We start from the raw sequence: 22,028 nt of genomic DNA on the forward strand, positions 1-22,028 counted from the left end.
GGGGGGGGGATACTGCATCTTTCTCTCCTTTTAGGATTTCCCTCTCTCCTCCTCTCCTCCCCCTTCTGGTCAGCCTCTTGCTACAGGGGATTCTGATTACTGTCTCTTTGGTGAGCTGGAGAGAGGTTGGGGTGGGCTCCAGCTGGAGGTCACTCTGTGGAGGGGGGTGACATCAGTTAGTGAGAGGGGCACAGGGGAGAGTTGTAGGGTACCGACACCCCACCAACAAAACTTCCCATCAAACATATTCTGAGACTGCAAAGCACAAGGAAGAGCTGCAACTGGATCAGCAGAGATCAACTGGGTCCAGCTTTGATGGTGTCTCCTCAGCCGCCCTTCTTGTTCATGTTAGATGTGACCAAAGCTGGCGACACTTTCACAACTGCCTCCATCTCATTGGTTAGTCCAGAGTGAGAACACATTCACGGGTCACATCTGTTATTGAGCCCAACTGATCCAGCTGGGAGCTTCACGGGCACTAACACTGAGTTCTAACTCACAGGCACTGGGACCTGGAGAGACAACATCTCTGAGGTTTGGTGAAACAACATCTCTGAGGTTTGGAGAGACAGCAGCACTGAAATTTGGAGAGACAATATCTCTGAGGTTTGGAGAGACAGCAGCTCCGAAGTTTGGAGAGACAACAGCTCCGAGGTTTGGTGAAACAAAATCTTTGAGGTTTGGAGAGACAGCAGCACTGGGACCTGGAGAGACAACATCTCTGAGGTTACAGAGACAGCAACAACGAACTTGGGGACATCACTATCACCAATGTGGAGGAGGTGCGAGAAGGGTGAGCACTAAATGAGCCCTATCTGATCTAAAGGTGAGTAGGGACTGCAGAATAGAAGAGTTAAAGAGTCTGTACTCTGGAGGCATGTGATTGGTGGAACTAAGTCTATATAGAAGTCCTGTGGATCTGTTTGAAGTCAGGAGGAGGAGGAGGCTGCAGCTGGAGACCTTCCTCTGATCTATATGAGGAGATACTGACCACTGGGGACCTCACACTTATCTGTCTGAAGATCTGTTGGGCACTGAAGACCTCAGGCTATAGCAGAATATAGTGACCACTGGAGATGTCCCACTGATCCATATGAAGATAAAGTGACCACTGGAGAAGTCCTTTGGGCTATATGAGGATATAGAGAGTGCTGAGGGCTATATGTGTATAGTGACCACGAGGAAGGCCCATTTTGGATCAGAACCACTGAAGTCTCGCTGAGGAGAAACAGCTGGGTCTGTGCTGGGAACTGTAGGATCTCTGTCTTTGTCTTTCAGGCAGTTGCTCTGCTGATTCTCAGCCATGAAAATGAGCGTCAGGACTTTGTTTCTCCTCATCAGCTGTTTAATATCTGTAAATATTTGGGGGGTTCACACCACAAACTTCCCCTCCCGCTATAACCTTTATACAGGGGGAGCTGCCCCTCAAACCCAAGTGATGACGGCACAGGGGGTAACTCAGGCACAGAATGGACTTCGGGCAGCCAGCAGGCACAGGTAAGTACCCAGCATGTCAGTCATTTTGTATTTAGGACTTTTGGGGTACTGGGGGCCACCGAGAGCTATAGGTTATGGCAGTATAGGTCTCACTATTGCATGTGCTGTGTCTCTGCAGCTGGGCAAAGTTGTCTTCATTTGCTATGGATTTACACAAAATATGTTGATTTTTTTTTTTTTTTGCACCTTCTGGAAACCTTATGTGGATTTTATTGTATTGAGTTTATAAAATGCGCAGGCCCTGTTAGTATCACCAGGAGGAATCTGGACCCCTCTGTCCTTGTGCAGCGCCTCAGTCATAGTACATCACTATAGCATAGGTGCACTACATGTAACAGCTTGATCAGCAGGCTTACATTTCTTTATTCTATTCAGTATTACTTGTAAGGAACCCAAGGGCGAGTACTCTACTAAGTATTGTTTGTAGGGAACATAGAAAGCTCTACTCAAATCTGTATCACTAGTAGATTAGCCAGGAGGCAGTGCTTTATTCTGCTATTCTGGGGGGCGGTAATATACTTTGTATTACTAACAGGGAACCTAGGGGGCGGTACTATACTCTGTATTACTAACAGGGAACCTAGGGAGCAGTGCTATACTCAGTATTACTAACAGGGAACCTAGGGGGCGGTACTATACTCTGTATTACTAACAGGGAACCTAGGGGGCGGTACTATATTCTGTATTACTAACAGGGAACCTAGGGAGCAGTACTATACTCAGTATTACTAGCAGGGAACCTAGGGGGCGGTACTATACTCTGTATTACTAGCAGGGAAACTAGGGGGTGGTACTTTACTCTGTATTACTAGCAGGGAACCTAGGGGCGGTACTATATTCTGTATTACTAGCAGGGAACCTAGGGGGGGGGATACTGTACTCTGTATTACTAGCAGGGAAACTAGGGGGTGGTAAAATACTCTGTATTACTAGCAGGGAACCTAGTGGGTGGTACTATACTCTGTATTATTAACAGGGAACCTAGTGGGTGGTACTATACTCTGTATTACTAACAGGGAACCTTGTGGGTGGTACTATACTCTGTATTACTAGCAGGGAACCTAGGGGGTGGTACTATACTTTGTATTACTAGCAGGGAACCTAGGGGGTGGTAGTGGAATCTATAAATGTTCTCAGAAAGGAAACATAATTTAGGACCCTAGGGAGCCGTTGCAGCAGTGATTGGTGCAGCTGTAGCAGTGGGAGGGACAGTCTGGTTATTATCTATATGTACAATACACATACAAATGTGGGTACAAAGCAGCAGTGTCAGAACTTGCCCTCCTCCATATTGCCGAGTCCATTGCAAGTTGCATTTGTGTTTTTGATGCCGTCAGTGTGGGTGTGACCTACAAAGGGTGCAAATTCAGTGGGTGCAACATGAAAAGGGTGTGCAAGGCAGGGGTTAATGGGCCCCATGTGTCCTTAACCCTGTGCTTGTACAACTGTCAGTGTGGGACAGATTGGAGCAGCGTATATTGTACTTCTGGGTGCAAAACTGTCACCCCTAGTGGGTTATTTAGGAGAGAGGCCCCTTTGTGGCAGTGCTGATCCCAAGTGTGACATGTCCTGGGCCTGGGTTAGGATTTGGGGGTACAACAGAGATTATTTGGCCCCTGCGGCAGAGCCCAGTCCAGCTCAGTGAGAGATCATTGGGACACGTGTTGTTTTTTCCTAATGTGCTCCGGGCATGGGGCCAGTTCCAAAAATAGCAAAATTGGGTTTTTCTTTCAGTTTGATGAGTACATATTTATACAGCAATATCATCGCTCTCTCTGGGGTGTCTGCTCCGGCCCAGCTGGGAAACCACATTCACACCCCCATTGTCTGCAGCCCCCCCAGTGGTTTTACTAGAATTGATGTAAAATGACACATTATTTATGAACATATAGACAAACTGCTTATTGTTCAGTGTAACACTGGGCCCCCAACTTCTCACACAACAAGACACAGATGATCAGTGTAACGAAGCCCAACGTGGCCCATAAAATCCCGAATATAATCCTTGTGTGAGGGGCTCCCCCACTCTATGGTCCCAACTACTGGTTCAGCCTGATTTAGCCCCGTGTGTGGCCAGATTGGGCCCAGATCTGCTCATTTGCAGCCAATCAGATCCTCAGTCTGATCTTTTATTCAGTTTTTGCTACATTCACTTTAATGGATCCACCGCTCCTTCCTCTCCTTCCCCCTCTTCCTTCCCATTACTTTCCACTCAGTCACTTTTACCTTCATTCAATTCAGACACACGAGGCAAGAATCCCCCCCCCCCACTATCAGGGTTCCCAGGTCTAATTTTCAAAATCAGCCAAAGTCGGCTAAAAAAACAGCCCAAAACTTGCTAAGAGTCACTTCAAAAGTAGCCCAAAAATAGCACAATATGGGCAGTGGAAAAACAATGTAAAAAAAGAAATGAATATAGATTATAAATAATTCCAATTTTTCCATGAAGCACAATGGGGGAGTTCATCCATCACCAGGTATAACTACAGAGGGGGCCCAGGAGATATAGGGGCCCCATAAGAACAATACAAATACAATTTCAATAAATATTGGTAAAACAGCTCAGCCTCTAGACAATGTGGTGGCCAGCAGATTTTTGCCCCCAAATTGTCTGAAATTGAGGAAAGTCACTGGAAAATGTGAGAATGCTTAAAGGGTTACTGTAATGGGGAAAAAAAATTTTTTTCAAAATGAATCAGTTAATAGTGCTGCTCCAGCAGAATTCTGCACTGAAATTCATTTCTCAAAAGAGCAAACAGATTTTTTTATATTCAATTTTGAAATCTGACATGGGGTTAGACATATTGTCAGTTTCCCAGCTGCCCCCAGTCATGTGACTTGTGCACTGATAAACTTCAGTCACTCTTTACTGCTGTACTGCAAGTTGGAGTGATATAATAATAGTAAAAACCCATGTCCCACTGAGACACATTCAGTTACATTGAGAAGGAAAAACAGCAGCCTGCCAGAAAGCATTTCTCTCCTAAAACTTTGATTTTCAAACCAGTCAAACACCCAAAAAGTAGCCCAAATCTGTACCTTGGCTTGTTTGTACTTTCAAAACCCGCCTGGGCTTTAAATTAGTAGCCCAATTTGGCTGGAAAACCTCCAACCTGGCAACCCTGCCGCCTACAGTTCCCACCCAGCCTCTATTGCGCCCCCTGCCTACAGGGACACGATAAAAGCAAACGCTGATTAACCCTTTCTGGCCTTATGTAAAATAACTGTCATTCCTGTGATTGTGTCACACACGCCTTGTTGGGTCCCCACCCTAATAATTATTATCATTCCACCCTGCTCCTAAGAGGCAAGAGGTGGGTGTCAGTGGGGTGCAACAGCTGGAGGGCTGCAGGTTGGACATTGCTGGTGTATTAAATGAAACTGTAATATGTCCCTTTGTGCTGATACCTGCACTGAGGGGCCCCGTGATACTGAGGGCCAGTCCCACTGTAGAGCTGCCTGGGTGCCGCCACTGTTTAACCCTTTACAAAAGGCTGAAGCTCCTGGGCCTGTGTCCTTTGTCAGTGGCAGTTACTATGCGAGACCCTGTGACCCCCGGCCATTGTACCAGGTCTGGGACTGTAAATTGGCCCCGGCATTTCTAGTACATAGAGATCCAAACAGGCCCCTGAGGGCCGATAAATAGTCTACGGCATTTTACAGTCGCCCAGCTGACATTTGCCAGATCCCACAGGTTGCCAGTCCAGGCCTGGGTTGTACTTGTGGCCCTTATCAGGATTTGGGGAGAAACGGGTTCATTTAGGAGCCAGGAATAAAGAGACCAGAGCTGGGAAATCTCTTTCATTGACGTCATTGAGTTTATCTTGCGATTGCGTCATGTTTTCCACTTCCTGATTAGTCAGCCCAAAAGCTTGCGCCCCAGCAGCGCCCCCGTCACCCACATGCATCAGATACACCAGCAGAAATAGCTCATTTCCCAGCCGCAGTGGGACAAATTGGGACTTATTTCTTCACAACCAAAGAATGGGGAGGCCGTTGGGCAGTGAGGGGTGAGGACAGACAGCATGAGCCATTGGGAAGCACTGGGAGGCACAAGGACAATGAAATACAAAGTATTCAGGAATCACACCAGGGCATTTTATCTAAACAGTTTACACCAACAATTCACATTTCATGTCAAACATCCCCCCAAGAATAACAGACAGTAAATCTGCTCCTATAAACAATCCCCCCTCCCCCGGGGGTCACAGATTCCATTCCCTGTTGAGCAAATACAGACAGAGTTTGGGGGATTTATGTCCCAACGTTTTCTCTCTCTGGCCGTTCCATATGTGATGTATAGGCCTTTATGCCCCACTAGGGTTGACACCTTTTCTGGAATAAAACACCGGCCTTCCTATATTCTTGCCGTTTTTTCTATTAATAACATTGGCATCACGAATGATTTTTATCGGCCAAGCCAGTAAAAAAAAACCCTATGCCCCAGAAAGATTGGACTGGTGCCCCCTGGAACATCACCTGCTGCCCCAGCTGGACCCACTGACCCCCTGAGGAACCTTGGTTAAGGTGCATGGTTACCCCAAAAGCTAATAAGTGTAACAAATCCTCTTCTAATAAATCTATATAATGCCCAAGGGCACAGCGATATATGGGCGGCAGCTCATTACCAGCAACACTCTCCTGAAACCAGTGGCCCCAAGATCCTTGTGTTAGAAGTCTTGCAGCTTTGATTGACACTCTTCAGCCAAGAACCCCCCCCCGGCCCAAGTGCATTGTTAGCCCTATAGTCTTTACCTCTTGAAGGGCTCATGAAACCCCTGGGCAAAAGTAGCCTGGCAGAGGAAAAGCCTGGTGTCCCATGGTCACCGTCTCTATGGCCCAAGCACTGATGCTCCTGCCTGATTGCAATCACACTGGCCGAGACTCTGGTAACTGATCCAGTTGCAGCCAATGAATTCGACTGAAGGCAGATGTTTGGACTGAGTTTTTATTAAGTCAATGTATTCACTTTGGGTGGCACATCGTTGGCATTGGTCCCACCAGTGCTCGAGTCAAGGGTCTGAGTGTGAGCAGTGCGCTGTGTGTATGGAGAGTGGATGTTCTCTGTGTTTGTGGGTAAATTCTTAGCCATACAGAATATTTTCCAATTTTCCAACTGCCCAATCACAGATGAGGATTCATGGAGCAGAAGGGCATTTCTCTATGAGTGCTACACTGATAATATAGATACACTGATAGAGAATAGCACCAGGGCTGTCATCCAATCAGGGGTCAGTAGCGCGGGGGGAGGGGCACAAGTGACACAGGCCATAAAGTGGGCGGGGCTTGTAGTGGAGTCGGTGGGGTATTTGGCATAAAGGGAGTGGTGGATCTGGATGGTCATATTGGGGCATTCTTTTCTACTTGTTGGTGCAGCTCATTGGTCCTGGTGACTGGTTGACTAATAATTAGGGCACTAGCCAAGCAATAACTTGTATACATGGCATAGGGGTGCCCTGGAAAATTTAAAGGGATATGAGGCTCTTGGTTAGAACATAAGACTCCAGGGCTGCGCTCACCCATCTAGATTCCAGAGTGACTGGGCTCAACATGGTCAACTGGGCTCACTCCTACCTCTTATCTTTGCCTTCTTTTCTTTCATTTCTTATCTTTGTTTTGCTATGGATTGTTTATTGAAAATGTTAAATAAAAACTTTAAAAAAAATTACGTTCGGAAAGAGGGGTCTCTGTCATGCTTAGAATGGCTACCAGATTAAATGTACCCGTGTGACACTATAATGATATTTCTGTACCTCGTTCCTGACGGATTGTCTGTTGCCCCTTAGGAACTGGTGCGCATATGTGGTGACACGGACTGTCAGCTGTATGGTGGAGGATGGAGCCGAGGCCTACGTGAAGCCCGAATATCAACCCTGCACCTGGGGGCAGATTCAGTGCCCACGTTCTATCCTGTAAGTATCACTAGCTGTTGGAGGAATTCATATTAAATATATAATAAAGACCATCTGTGAGGGCCCAGCAGTGAGAGCATTTCTATAATAGACCAGTAAAGCACACAACACTTATGTATTTGCATATTTGTGTTTCTTTTTGTGAGTGGAAGCTGCCATACTGCCATACAGAATATGAAATATGACCTAAAGCCTAACAGTGCCCTCTGGTGGTAGACTACTGTCCCTGTTTATGCTTCAGCAATAGGGTCACCATTGTTTTAGCCCAGCAAGAAAATACATTTTTGGTAACTATACCAACAGCTGGGCAGTGCCCCTTTAGTCAATAGAAAATAGTCTGACGATACAGGAAGGAGCCATGATTAATGTTCTTCTCTACATTAGTGGTTTCTTCTCTCCATGGTTGGCGTTAAATAGGGAAACATGGCTGAGATAACAGGTTCTGTTTAGTGGAGATCTGCCTCTGTAACTCTATTCTGCTCGTCCATCAGGTACCGCAGCTACATGAGACCACGATACAAAGTAGCTTACAAGACAGTATCCGACATGGAGTGGAAGTGCTGTCATGGCTACTCTGGGGATGACTGTATGGATGGGCCAACAGGAACCGCGCAAATTACTACCTCCAAGCCAAGGCCCAAGCCTGTGAGGCCAAACCTGTCTGGGTCCAGTGGTGGGAACTCTCTGAGTGGCTCCAGAGGAGAAAGTGAGTCAAGTATAGATTAGCCCATTTGTCTCTATTTTAGGTAACCTGTTTAGCACCACATGGGCCAGGATTAGAACACTCACATAATGGAGGGACTTCTGTTTTATAATTCCATTCTTCTGCCTGAAATGTCTGTAGGTGATGGCCCTGGAAGTCATGGGTGAAATAGTCATAGACCAACCTATTAGATCTCTCCTTCTACATATATAGAAAAAAGGAAAATAGATGTTACTTATTCACTCATTCTCTATACTTTTTCTCCTCAGCTCCCGGGCAAGGGGACTCGGAAAAGGTAAAGCAGCTTGAAGACAAGGTCCAACAGTTAAGCAAGGAGCTGCAGAGCTTGCAATCCACCATGCAAGGGCTCCATGAGAAGTACCAGTCAGAGATCAGACTGACTGTTGAGACTGCCCTGAATGGGAAGCAACTGTCAGATTCAGTACCAGGGCAGCCTGGCATGAAGGAGACCCTTAATGATATACAGAGGCAACTGACTGTGCTCGACAACAGAATCACCTCTCAGGAGCTAGACAATCTGAATAATAAAAATGATAAACATTCAGGTGTTACAGACAACACAATGACCCAGAAGCTTACAGACCTAAGGGTAGACATCCTGAAGGAAGTGGAAAGAAGGATGCAACAGTCCTGCTCCGCTTGCCTATCAGGGGTGGAAGGGTTCCGGAATCAGCAGAATGAGGACAGGGATCGTATAAAAGGGTTGGAGAAACTCATCAACTCTATAGATCAAAATAACAGGGAGGCCATCCAGAAGATGCAAGTGCATGTGGTGGAGGTTTCCAATCGCCTGCCCAAGGACTGCTGTGCTGACGTTGCTGATCTCCACAGAAAAGTAGAAGACATGGAAACAAAGGCCGAGACACTCTCTGGTTCAGTCATTGAACTAACTGTGCGCATGGACAACCAGCTGGGTGGAGGTGACAATGTAGGAAACTCTATAAAGGGTCAAAACCTGCACAACCACCTAGAATACATAGAGGGTAGAATGAACACCACTCAAAGAAGCCTAGAGGACCAATATGTTCATTACAAGAATGATTTACAAAATTACTTGCAGGAAGAAATTCAGAAACTGAGGGTTGATTTGGAAGACCGCATTACTAACAATGAGGAGAAAATAAATATTCTTCTGTCTGAACTGGTGAACAACTCAGCAGACTCAGTAGGTCAGACTATGACCAACTTAGCGCTGGATATAGAGTCCCTCAAGAACATGCAGGGGAGGAACGAAGGGGTCCTTGATGATGTTGTTCAGGACATAGAAAAGCTAAAGAAACAGGTAACAAACACAGCCAAGAGTTGTGCCGATCAGTGCCGCAGTGGAAGTTCTGAGGTGAAGAACTCGGTCAATGAAATAGAGAAGAGAGTCAAGGCCAATGAAGATAAGATTCGTATAATCACTTCAGAGATCACAGACCTACGGCTGTCTGGAAACTCCCTACAAGACACCCTTACAGGCTTGGAGGATGAGCTGACGAATGTCAAGGCCTTGGTGGATGCCAATGCAGAGTCTCTGATCAAAATGTCTTCTGATGTGAGTGAAACATACGATTCCGCAAGCAGAGACATTTCCCACTATCAGAACAAGACCAATGGAAAGATGGTGGATCTGGAAAACAGCATAAAGTCCCTTACTAGGATGATACAGTTTGATTACAAGAGTTGTGGGCAGGTATGCTCCAATCTGCAGGAGGAAGTTGGAAAACTGAAGGAGCAGGTGGCCGAATGTACAGGCGTTTGCCATCTTATTCAGAAGAAAACAGAGGAGGGCAAAGAACAGTCTGGCTCCAATAAGCCTCTAGATGGTTTTAGCGTGTTTGGTGGAAGCTCTAACGTTGATCTCAAATCAATGCAAGGAGAGCTATCTAATATTATTGTTTCATTTAGCTCCATAAACGATACCATCAAAGACCTTCAGGAGACAGTTGGGAAGCACCATACTGACATCCATGAGCTGGGAACCACCAAAGACAAAATCATCACAGAGATCAATAAGATCCAAGAAGAGGTTACAGAGCACATAGGGGAAAACACTGAGAAATTTGATAATGTTCAAAAAGTGATTGAAAAGTTTCAGACCACCGTGTTGGAAGAGACACAGGATTGTAGACGTTCTGCCAGTGGCCTGGAAGATAGAGTCTCCAAGCTGGAGAACATCTGTGTGAAGCTTGATACAGTGGCAGGGAGCTTGCACAAGATAAAGGAAAACCTGAACAAACATGTATCTGGGCTGTGGAACTGTGTTCAGGAGGTCAATAGCACCCTGCGCACTCACAGCTCTTGGTTTGAGAAACTCCACAACAGCCAACTGAATGGAATCCACAAGAGGATCAGCACACTGAACAGCTCCATGTTGGTTCTGTCCTCTGAGTTCCAGAACTTCACTTTCCAAGACTTCATGGGTGAGGCATTTTATTATACCTAGAGCAGACCTACCACAACAGAATAAAGTCAGGATTTACCAATGCTGGCCTGGGGTGCTTGGGGTCCACCAGAAAACCTTGGTCCACTTCTCTTCAAGGCCCAATGGTTAGGTGAATAGAGGGGCCCACTAACCCCTCAGCCGACAGGGAGTTTTCATGGTACTCTGATGGGCAAGTCCAATGCTGGCATTTGTTATGAATAGAGTCTTTTTTCATCATGGACATAATTATAAGACAAAACACTACTACTAATAATGTACCCTTAATTCAAAAGAAGCAACCCAATATTTAGGTGCACTGTATATATTATAAAGCAACAAAATGGTGCCACAAATTAATGGGGAACATGTGATCTCTGCTTAATGTGACTGCCAGTGATGAGAGAGGCTTATTATACACAGTTACTTATTTTTACTCAGGACTTCTAATGGTGTGTGGTACCCCAACATCCATCTCTATATTGCTTTCTTTGACTTATGTTGCACATGGGTATATACTGCCCTCTTATGGTCACACTTCTGCAAGTGCAGGTTGTTTTGTATTTCATGTATTGTTACCCTTTGCCCTTGGAAAATATACCCCACACCATAAAGCTATCAAAAATCTTCTCTTCATGTAGGACCCCCTGGACTTCCAGGACCTCCTGGTCCTCAGGGAAGACAAGGAGTTCCAGGTCGACAAGGACCTCCTGGACCCCTAGGAAAAGATGGTGCCCAAGGCAAACAAGGTCCTGTGGGACCCCCAGGTAAGGAATATATATATATATTGGAAATAAACATAATTGTAGTTATGTTAGTATAGAGCAGGGTTCTGTGACAACACTGTGGAGATCCTAGGTTGGTAAGTGTTGACCCGGACATTAATATACTCAAAGGAGTCCAGGAGCAACTGTAGGAACCAGCTAGTGGTCTGAATCCACTCCAATGGAATCTGTTCAGATAGCAATATGCTAAGCCTGAATCTCTTCAGTACTTCGGTCCCTTCCCTTTAGGCCAGTGGTGCCCAAGGGAGCTCCCTCCTGCTCTCTAGCTCCATCTATAGCAAAACTCTTCACTGGGCCTTATTAACACCAGGCTCGCCTGACACATCCAACTGGGTGAGAAGATGGAGGCCACAGAAGAAGAGCCACCCCTTTCCAATCACTATATCAGCCTGTCACAGGAATTTCTCACTATCTCTTTATGTAAATACTCCTAAATCAAGTACATCCCTGATAACCTTTCAATATAATAAGGAATTATTATGCACTTATCATTAATGATTTCATTTTTCTCCCTTCTTTGCTTCAGGTCTACGAGGAGAACAAGGTACAGCAATTGTCTTCATGGCACCCAAGGAAATATCCCTAAACTTCACCCAGCAAATGGGCATTGTGCCTTAACCCTGTAGGATCTAATACATCACAGTTATTGGCCAGTAACCTCCCTGCAGTGCAAACTGCCTTTCTAGATATAATTGGGTTCATGTGCCTTTAAATAGATACCAGAGAATGAGACACAGTGTCAGGAAATTCCATGATGAAAGGTCTCACCTTGTGGCTGAATTTATTGGGATACATTTTCCTTTATGATTGTAATTAAAGGGAATGTTTCCTGTTATTTTGCTCTCACTGATTAAGGAAAGTCAATAGGAAATTAGATCAATAGGAGATTAGAAATTATGTGTAACGTGTACAGCAGCTCCTTCCATCCCATCATTCCCTTTCTCATAATCCTTCTACCCTATATCCTTCCATTATACCCATAATGCAGTAGAATAATCTCATCTGTACCCATAATGCACATCCCATGCCTACATGATATTCCAATCCTCAACATTGTTCCATAATATGGAATAATATGAATAAATTGGAGGCTTTTTCTCCATCCAGTTGACAGTTAAGGAGTTTGAGCATATGGAGGTTCTTTCGTGCTGCCATGTTTCCCCTACAGAACATATTCTACTCCCAAATTCAACATCTGCAGCCAATCAGAGGCCCTATTTCTGTCCTTGTATTCTAAACCTTTATTGCCCTATTGCCCTCTGTACTCACACCTTCAATTCCCTCTCAGGAGGGTAACAACAATGCACAGTACCTGGGGTAGACTGAGGTAGATACAAGACCCTGTTTGTAATCAACTAGAGGGAGGATACCCCCTGGTGTAATAATCATATTGTGCATTGTGTGTCCCTGCAGGTCCAATTGGGGAGTCGGCCATTACCCCAAACATTGCCTTCTCTGCTGCACTTACCTACCCACAGCTGGATCCTGGAACCATTGTCTTTGATAAGGTCCTGGTGAATGATGGCAACGCTTATGATCCGTCCATTGGTAAGTTCCATGTTGTGCACAGACAATAGTTTTACACCACCAAGTTGTCGATAATTAGTCTATAAAGTCTAGAAGAAGAAGAAAAAGTTGTTGGAGAAGAAGAAAATGAGGGAAAGAGAAGAAATACACGTGGGAATGGGGAGTAAGGAGGGTGGGATGTGAGGATTAACGGGTCCAGGAGAGAAGGTGAAAGGGGCAGATAATGGAGAGAAAGAATGAAGGGAAGGACATGGAATTAAAGGAAAGAGAAGTTGAAGGAAAGGAGAGAGGGAAGAATGTAGAAGAGGAAAGACAAGTTGGAATAGAAAAGATGAAAAGAGGTGATAAGTGGATGGTGAAAGAACAGAGGGAAGAGTAGAAATGGGGTAAGTGGTATCAGAGAGGGAATTATACACAGTAGCCAATCAGGAGACAATCAGTAGTCAGCTGGAAGTTTCTGGTGCAGGGGGAATAACGAATATTTGGGCAAAATGCTGAGGAGAAAGTGTTGCACCTGGAGTTTCCTTTCATTTCTCTTTGCCCTTGTCCCCAAAAATACTTATTGGTACTCAATACCCCACTGTTCCCTGAATGGATGTGGTTGGGCAACAAGCCGCCCCCTAAAATCATATATATATATACACACACCCTTATTCCAGTATAACACATATATCACTTTGCAGGTATCTTCACAGCTCCGCTGAGCGGCCGTTACTTTATTAGCGGCATCCTGACCGGGTACCAGAATGAGAAGCTGGAAGCGGTGCTGTCCAAGTCCAACCTTGGCATTGCCCGTACAGATTCGGCAGGGTATGAGCCCGAGGGCCTGGAGAAACCCCTTGTGGAGACCAAGATCACCCCAGGATCATTAGGAATCTTTAATATCATTTTGCAGCTGAACGCCGGAGACACTGTCTGCATAGACTTGGTCATGGGCAGAGTGGGGCATTCGGATGAGCCCCTGACTGTATTCAGTGGCATCTTACTCTACGACGGAGAAGAGATTTAACATGAGCAGTGCCCGTCTCGGCTGGAACCATTGTCTCCATTCCTATAGGGGACGGCACAAGAAACCATTGATACCATCAGTGACAGAACGGGGGTCCCAAAGAGAAATGTTACCCTTTGCAAATGGCTTTTTTATCCCCAATGTTTTTTATTTAAATTCTTTTTTTTATATTAATGAGGACAAAGAAACCCCAAATGTTCTATGGGGGAGGGAAACACAGTTACACGGGCATAGGAAGTGCCTACTCACTCTATATATATTGGCTTCCTATGGCACATTGGGTAGATAAATGGGGGAGGTTAGGGTGGGCATCAGAAATACAATGTTTTGGGGTAACTTATCAGTGTTGAGCGTTTGGCACATGCATTCACAGCCTGGCACACATATACATCACTGCTGCTTCTCTTAAAAGCTTTGCCCATTGGGCATCCAATGACTGAGGTGCCCGTGGCCCACACAATGGGCAATGAGAAGTGGGGCGCGACACCCATTTGCTGTATGGAATTATTTCTGACACTTTGATCTACAGACAAGGAACCATCCTTGCCTATTGTATCTGGCTAATATGAGGCCTGAAGTACTGGATCATGGGCTACTGGATCATGGATCTGCAGACAGAACCCAAGTGGCCCATGCAGGATTCTAACACCGAGAGATAAAAGAGGCACCTGGTGCATAGGGACGAGTTTGGGATTTGATGGGTGCTCATGTGGAGCCGGAGGAGATACCATCATCCAGAAAGAAACCAAGTTCCCCACACCAGCCGCCCATCAAAACCCACCAATGACTTGTGAGATTTAAGGGTAAACTAGTGCAAAAACCCAAATTGCTTCACAAGAATTTTTTAAAAGAACTAAATTTTTCAGTGTCCGTTAATAAAGGTCCAAAGTGTCAGACAGCAACATGTAAAATAATTAGGGGATTTCATTGGCTAACCCACCAGGCTTGGCCAGATTTCTGGGACTGCATGAGAAAGGAGGCGTGGCCAGTAACCCTTCCTGTCAGTTAATAAGTGGCCAACCAGATTGTGACTATGAAGCAACCAATTGCAATCTTACTCCAGTCACCGTAAATAGTTGTCTGAGCTTCCCAGTTTGTTCTGCGCCCACCGGCTGCTCATGTCCCTGTTCCATGTGGGGGGTTACTATTTATGAGGTAAACTATACTGTCACCATCTTGTCCAACTATCTCCATCTTACCATACGGTCTTCATCTTGTCCTACTGTCTTAATCTTCTCCAACTGTCTCCATATTGTCCTACTGTCTCCATCTTGTCCTACTGTCGCCACCTTGTTCTACGGTATTCATCTTGTCCTAATGTCTCTTTTTTGCCCTATTGTCTTCATCTTGTCCTACTGTCTCTGTCTTGTTCTACAGTCTTCATCTTATCCTACTGTCTCTATCTTGTCCTACTATCGCCATCTTGTTCTGTGGTCTTCATCTTGTCCTACTGTCTCTATCTTGTCCTTTTGTCTCTGTCTTGTACTATGGTCTTCATCTTGTCCTGCTGACTCTGTCTTGCCCTACTGTCTTTATCTTGTTCTTCTATGGTCTTCATCTTGTCCTACTGTCTCCACCTTGTTCTACGGTCTTCATCTTGTCCTACAGTCTTCATCTTGTCCTTCGGTCTCCGTCTTGTTCTACAGTCTTCATCTTGTCCTAATTTCTCTATTGTGTCCTACTCTCTCCAGCTTGTTCTATGGTCTTCATCCTGTCCTACTGTCTCTATCTTGTTTTTCTGTCTCCATCTTGCCCTACTGTCTCTATCTTGCCCTTCGTCTCCATCTTGTCCTACTGTCTCCATCTTGTTCTACAGTCATCATCTTCTTCTACAGTCTCCGTCTTGTACTGCTGTCTCCATCTTGCCCTACTGTCTCCATCTTGTCCTACTGTCTCCATCTTGTTCTACGGTCCTCATCTTCTTCTACAGTCTCCGTCTTGTACTGCTGTCTCCATCTTGTCCTACTGTCTCCATCTTGCCCTACTGTCTCCATCTTGTCCTACTGTCTCCATCTTGTCCTACTGTCTCCATCTTGTTCTACGGTCCTCATCTTCATCTACAGTCTCCGTCTTGTCCTACTGTCTCCATCTTGCCCTTCTATATCTTCTGATCCATATCTTTAGACCCACAGCAGTTTTCCTCTCTAGTTAGTCTGTTAGTGAGATACTATAAAATGGTGTATCACTGATAAGAGTTGTAGCCTCGGCTGTTCTGTGACTGTGGGTTTGGGTTGAGAAAGTTCACGGAACAATACACAGGATTTTAGTAAAACAGCCGCACTCCTTCCTGCCACACACACAATGCAGTGTCACACTACAGGATTCACTGACACCTGAAGCCTAACTATTACCTATACACTTGCACTGTGATTCTCTATGGAATAAAGACTTAGTTATATTTTATTTTTATGGAATAAGCATTTCATCCTGTGAGTTTCCTTATTCATGGATTCTTTGTGTGTTGCCCACAGAATCCCATAACCTGACTGTCCTTACAGTAAAGAACCCCTTCCTATGCTGATGGTGAGATCTCCTTTCCTCCCCACCAATGAATCACTCATTCCCCTCTCTTGGTAGGGAATCCCATAACCTGACTGTCCTTACAGTAAAGAACCCCTTCCTATGCTGATGGTGAGATCTCCTTTCCTCCCCACCAATGAATCACTCATTCCCCTCTCTTGGTAGGGAATCCCATAACCTGACTGCCCTTACAGTAAAGAACCCCTTCCTATGCTGATTGTGAGATCTCCTTTCCTCCCCACCAACGAATCACTCATTCCCCCTCTCTTGGTAGGGAATCCCATAACCTGACTGGCCTTACAGTAAAGAACCCCTTCCTATGCTGATGGTAAGATCTCCTTTCCTCCCCACCAATGAATCACTCATTCCCCTCTCTTGGTAGGGAATCCCATAACCTGACTGGCCTTACAGTAAAGAACCCCTTCCTATGCTGATGGTTATATCTCCTTTCCTCCCCACCAATGAATCACTCATTCCCCTCTCTTGGTAGGGAATCCCATAACCTGACTGTCCTTACAGTAAAGAACCCCTTCCTATGATGATGGTGACATCTCCTTTCCTCCCCACCAATGAATCACTCATTCCCCCTCTCTTGGTAGGGAATCCCATAACCTGACTGCCCTTACAGTAAAGAACCCCTTCCTATGCTGATGGTGAGATCTCCTTTCCTCCCCACCAATGAATCACTCATTCCCCCTCTCTTGGTAGGGAATCCCATAACCTGACTGCCCTTACAGTAAAGAGTCCCTTCCTATGCTGATGGTGAGATCTCCTTTCCTCCCCACCAATGAATCACTCATTCCCCCTCTCTTGGTAGGGAATCCCATAACCTGACTGCCCTTACAGTAAAGAACCCCTTCCTATGCTGATGGTGAGATCTCCTTTACTCCCCACCAATGAATCACTCATTCCCCTCTCTTGGTAGGGAATCCCATAACCTGACTGTCCTTACAGTAAAGAACCCCTTCCTATACTGATGGTGAGATCTCCTTTCCTCCCCACCAATGAATCACTCATTCCCCTCTCTTGGTAGGGAATCCCATAACCTGACTGTCCTTACAGTAAAGAACCCCTTCCTATACTGATGGTGAGATCTCCTTTCCTCCCCACCAATGAATCACTCATTCCCCTCTCTTGGTAGGGAATCCCATAACCTGACTGTCCTTACAGTAAAGAACCCCTTCCTATACTGATGGTGAGATCTCCTTTCCTCCCCACCAATGAATCACTCATTCCCCTCTCTTGGTAGGGAATCCCATAACCTGACTGTCCTTACAGTAAAGAACCCCTTCCTATACTGATGGTGAGATCTCCTTTCCTCCCCACCAATGAATCACTCATTCCCCTCTCTTGGTAGGGAATCCCATAACCTGACTGCCCTTACAGTAAAGAACCCCTTCCTATGCTGATGGTGAGATCTCCTTTACTCCCCACCAATGAATCACTCATTCCCCTCTCTTGGTAGGGAATCCCATAACCTGACTGTCCTTACAGTAAAGAACCCCTTCCTATACTGATGGTGAGATCTCCTTTCCTCCCCACCAATGAATCACTCATTCCCCTCTCTTGGTAGGGAATCCCATAACCTGACTGTCCTTACAGTAAAGAACCCCTTCCTATGCTGATGGTGAGATCTCCTTTCCTCCCCACCAATGAATCACTCATTCCCCCTCTCTTGGTAGGGAATCCCATAACCTGACTGTCCTTACAGTAAAGAACCCCTTCCTATGCTGATGGTGAGATCTCCTTTCCTCCCCACCAATGAATCACTCATTCCCCCTCTCTTGGTAGGGAATCCCATAACCTGACTTCCCTTACAGTAAAGAACCCCTTCCTATGCTGATGGTGAGATCTCCTTTCCTCCCCACCAATGAATCACTCATTCCCCCTCTCTTGGTAGGGAATCCCATAACCTGACTTCCCTTACAGTAAAGAACCCCTTCCTATACTGATGGTGAGATCTCCTTTCCTCCCCACCAATGAATCACTCATTCCCCTCTCTTGGTAGGGAATCCCATAACCTGACTGCCCTTACAGTAAAGAACCCCTTCCTATGCTGATGGTGAGATCTCCTTTACTCCCCACCAATGAATCACTCATTCCCCTCTCTTGGTAGGGAATCCCATAACCTGACTGTCCTTACAGTAAAGAACCCCTTCCTATACTGATGGTGAGATCTCCTTTCCTCCCCACCAATGAATCACTCATTCCCCTCTCTTGGTAGGGAATCCCATAACCTGACTGTCCTTACAGTAAAGAACCCCTTCCTATGCTGATGGTGAGATCTCCTTTCCTCCCCACCAATGAATCACTCATTCCCCCTCTCTTGGTAGGGAATCCCATAACCTGACTGTCCTTACAGTAAAGAACCCCTTCCTATGCTGATGGTGAGATCTCCTTTCCTCCCCACCAATGAATCACTCATTCCCCCTCTCTTGGTAGGGAATCCCATAACCTGACTTCCCTTACAGTAAAGAACCCCTTCCTATGCTGATGGTGAGATCTCCTTTCCTCCCCACCAATGGATCACTCATTCCCCTCTCTTGGTAGGGAATCCCATAACCTGACTGCCCTTACAGTAAAGAACCCCTTCCTATGCTGATGGTGAGATCTCCTTTACTCCCCACCAATGAATCACTCATTCCCCTCTCTTGGTAGGGAATCCCATAACCTGACTGTCCTTACAGTAAAGAACCCCTTCCTATACTGATGGTGAGATCTCCTTTCCTCCCCACCAATGAATCACTCATTCCCCTCTCTTGGTAGGGAATCCCATAACCTGACTGTCCTTACAGTAAAGAACCCCTTCCTATACTGATGGTGAGATCTCCTTTCCTCCCCACCAATGAATCACTCATTCCCCTCTCTTGGTAGGGAATCCATAACCTGACTGTCCTTACAGTAAAGAACCCCTTCCTATGCTGATGGTGAGATCTCCTTTCCTCCCCACCAATGAATCACTCATTCCCCCTCTCTTGGTAGGGAATCCCATAACCTGACTGTCCTTACAGTAAAGAACCCCTTCCTATGCTGATGGTGAGATCTCCTTTCCTCCCCACCAATGAATCACTCATTCCCCCTCTCTTGGTAGGGAATCCCATAACCTGACTTCCCTTACAGTAAAGAACCCCTTCCTATGCTGATGGTGAGATCTCCTTTCCTCCCCACCAATGGATCACTCATTCCCCTCTCTTGGTAGGGAATCCCATAACCTGACTGTCCTTACAGTAAAGAACCCCTTCCTATGCTGATTGTGAGATCTCCTTTCCTCCCCACCAATGAATCACTCATTCCCCCTCTCTTGGTAGGGAATCCCATAACCTGACTTCCCTTACAGTAAAGAACCCCTTCCTATGCTGATGGTGAGATCTCCTTTCCTCCCCACCAATGGATCACTCATTCCCCTCTCTTGGTAGGGAATCCCATAACCTGACTGTCCTTACAGTAAAGATATTGGTCCAGCACATGTACCTGGCTGTGTTAGAGTGACATCCTCAACAAACATTACATTAGTAATAGTGATGGGCGACTCTGATGAAAAACTTGCAAAATGGTGAAAATTAGCCGAAATGTCTATGGGCAACAATTTTTTTTCACCCATTGAAGTCTATGGACGTCTTTTTTGCAGCCAAACTGAGTGAAAAATTTCGCTCATCACTAATTGGTAATAAATTGATTACAGACAGGAGGAGCTGACGTGAGGGGGAGGAGTTGATGCGAGGGGGAGGAGCTGACAGGAAGAGATGGAGCAGACCTCACTAAAGTTACTGGAGTGCAGTGGAGTGATGTGTCGGCACAGGCAGTTGTATGAATAAGGTTTGTTCCATGTCTGTGTACAGCGAGTAGAGACCTTTCCCCCTAACACTACACAACCCCATTACTGTGTATTAAAGGGAATATTCACCCTACAGGTAACATTAACTCTGGAATCCCAGTGGCATCCCATAGAGTCATGATGGAAATCTCACGTGGAATCTGCTTGGCCCCCAGTCTCTGCCCAGAGGCGGATCCCTGTCGGAATGCAGCAAATTAGCCACAAGAGCTGACAGTTATATTTACAATTAGAGGACTAATTGGCCCGGGCTGGGCAGGAGGCAAATAAGATGTCGGTGCTTGTGGCTCAGCAGTAAAGATTAGCTGGGCCCTTATGGAATGTGACTGCAGAGTTGTATTTGTGTGTTAATAAACCAGTGCACAAAACAGATGCCATTCAGATGCCCAACAGCAAGTGTGGCCACCTCATTCCTTTAACAGCGGCCACATATTGAATTGACATCCTGCATGGCTACTTAGAAATCAGTTCATGCTGCAGACTCAACTGATTTATGTGCAGCCATGCAGCATGTATGTAAGTTACTTATTGTGGACTGAATAGAGGGTGATTCGCCTTTAAGTGAACTTTTAGATTTTATCTAATCAGTTGGTTTTCATTATTTATTTTTTATAGTTTTTGAATGATTTGCCTTTTTTTCTGTCTTTTTCCAGTTTTCAAATGGGGGTCACTGACCCCATCTAAAACATAGAACTACTCTGTAAGGCTACAAATATATTGTTATTGTTACTTTTTATTCCTCATCTTTCTATTCAGTCCTCTCCTATTCATATTCAAATCAATGCATCATTGCTAGGGGAATTTAGACCCTAGCAACCAGATTGCTGAAATTGCAAACTGAAGAGCTGCTGAATAAAAAGCTCAAAAACCACAAATAATAAAAAATGAAAACCAATTACAAATTGTCTCAGAATATCCCTCTGTACATCATACTAACAGTTAATTCAAAGGTGAACAACTCCTTTAAAAGTGTGAGGCGGCAAATGACAACCCTCCCAACAGCCCTATAACCACTTACACCCGACATTGCTTCCTACATCTCACTGACACGTGACTAGTGGACATTGCTGGGAAACGCCCCAGAGTCACACTATTACTTCACCGATAACCCAGAGGGGCCCAGTTATATCACGTGTGTATCATGGGCCAATGACGGGCCGCACAGTAATACCACGTGATGGCTGCACATCATTAGAGACCCACTGACTTTGCCCATTACAAAGGAAACGGGATTTGATTGTCGTAAACACAGGAAGCAGCTGTGCGACGCTCTGCCCCTCAGGCACAGGGTATATAGTATATTAGGGAAGATATAACCCAATCCTCACACATACTGTTCCACAGCAGCCGACTCCTCCCACCTAAAGATAGCCCCGCCCACCACTTTAACCGGATGACCGAGTACAGGAGGAACACGCGGGGGCGTGTTGCTGCGGTCACATGCTCGCCAGTGTGGGCGGGGCCGGTGTGACAGCCTACAGAAGCTGAGAGAAGAGGCAGGTGGGAGTGTCAGAGCCAGTGGGGCAGATGTGGGCGGGGCTAAATTTTTTGGAATGTGCCACTAGGGTCAGGGGGTTGGGGGGGAGTATATTCCTTATGAGATGGAACAATGGATTGGACTGTCAGTTTGGTTATTTATAAGGGGAGTGTCTATGTGAGCTCTGTATTATTACTTCATTATTTACATACAATTCTATGATAGCTCCACCCCCATGGGCTGGGGAATGTGAAGATGCTAGACCCCCCCTCAGTATTAAAGGGCCAGTAACTCCCATATTCCTCTCTGTGTCAGTATGAGCCAATGAGATTCTCTGATAT

General features: G+C 45.7%; 1 protein-coding gene across 1 annotated transcript; it reads left to right on the forward strand.

Annotated features, from left to right (window-relative positions):
- The first annotated feature begins 97 nt into the window (after positions 1-97).
- On the forward strand, positions 98-16,261 carry emilin1.L (elastin microfibril interfacer 1 L homeolog). Its single transcript, XM_018262176.2, has 8 exons — positions 98-1,497; positions 7,284-7,409; positions 7,901-8,115; positions 8,382-10,538; positions 11,179-11,304; positions 11,849-11,866; positions 12,736-12,870; positions 13,533-16,261. Exons 1-8 carry the CDS (start codon positions 1,304-1,306, stop codon positions 13,856-13,858), a joined length of 3,297 nt encoding a protein of 1,098 aa, XP_018117665.1. The 5' UTR covers positions 98-1,303; the 3' UTR covers positions 13,859-16,261.
- Positions 16,262-22,028: the final 5,767 nt, after the last annotated feature.

Source organism: Xenopus laevis, chromosome 5L (assembly GCF_017654675.1).
Source record: "Xenopus laevis strain J_2021 chromosome 5L, Xenopus_laevis_v10.1, whole genome shotgun sequence".
In the NCBI taxonomy this organism is placed as follows: domain Eukaryota; kingdom Metazoa; phylum Chordata; class Amphibia; order Anura; family Pipidae; genus Xenopus; species Xenopus laevis.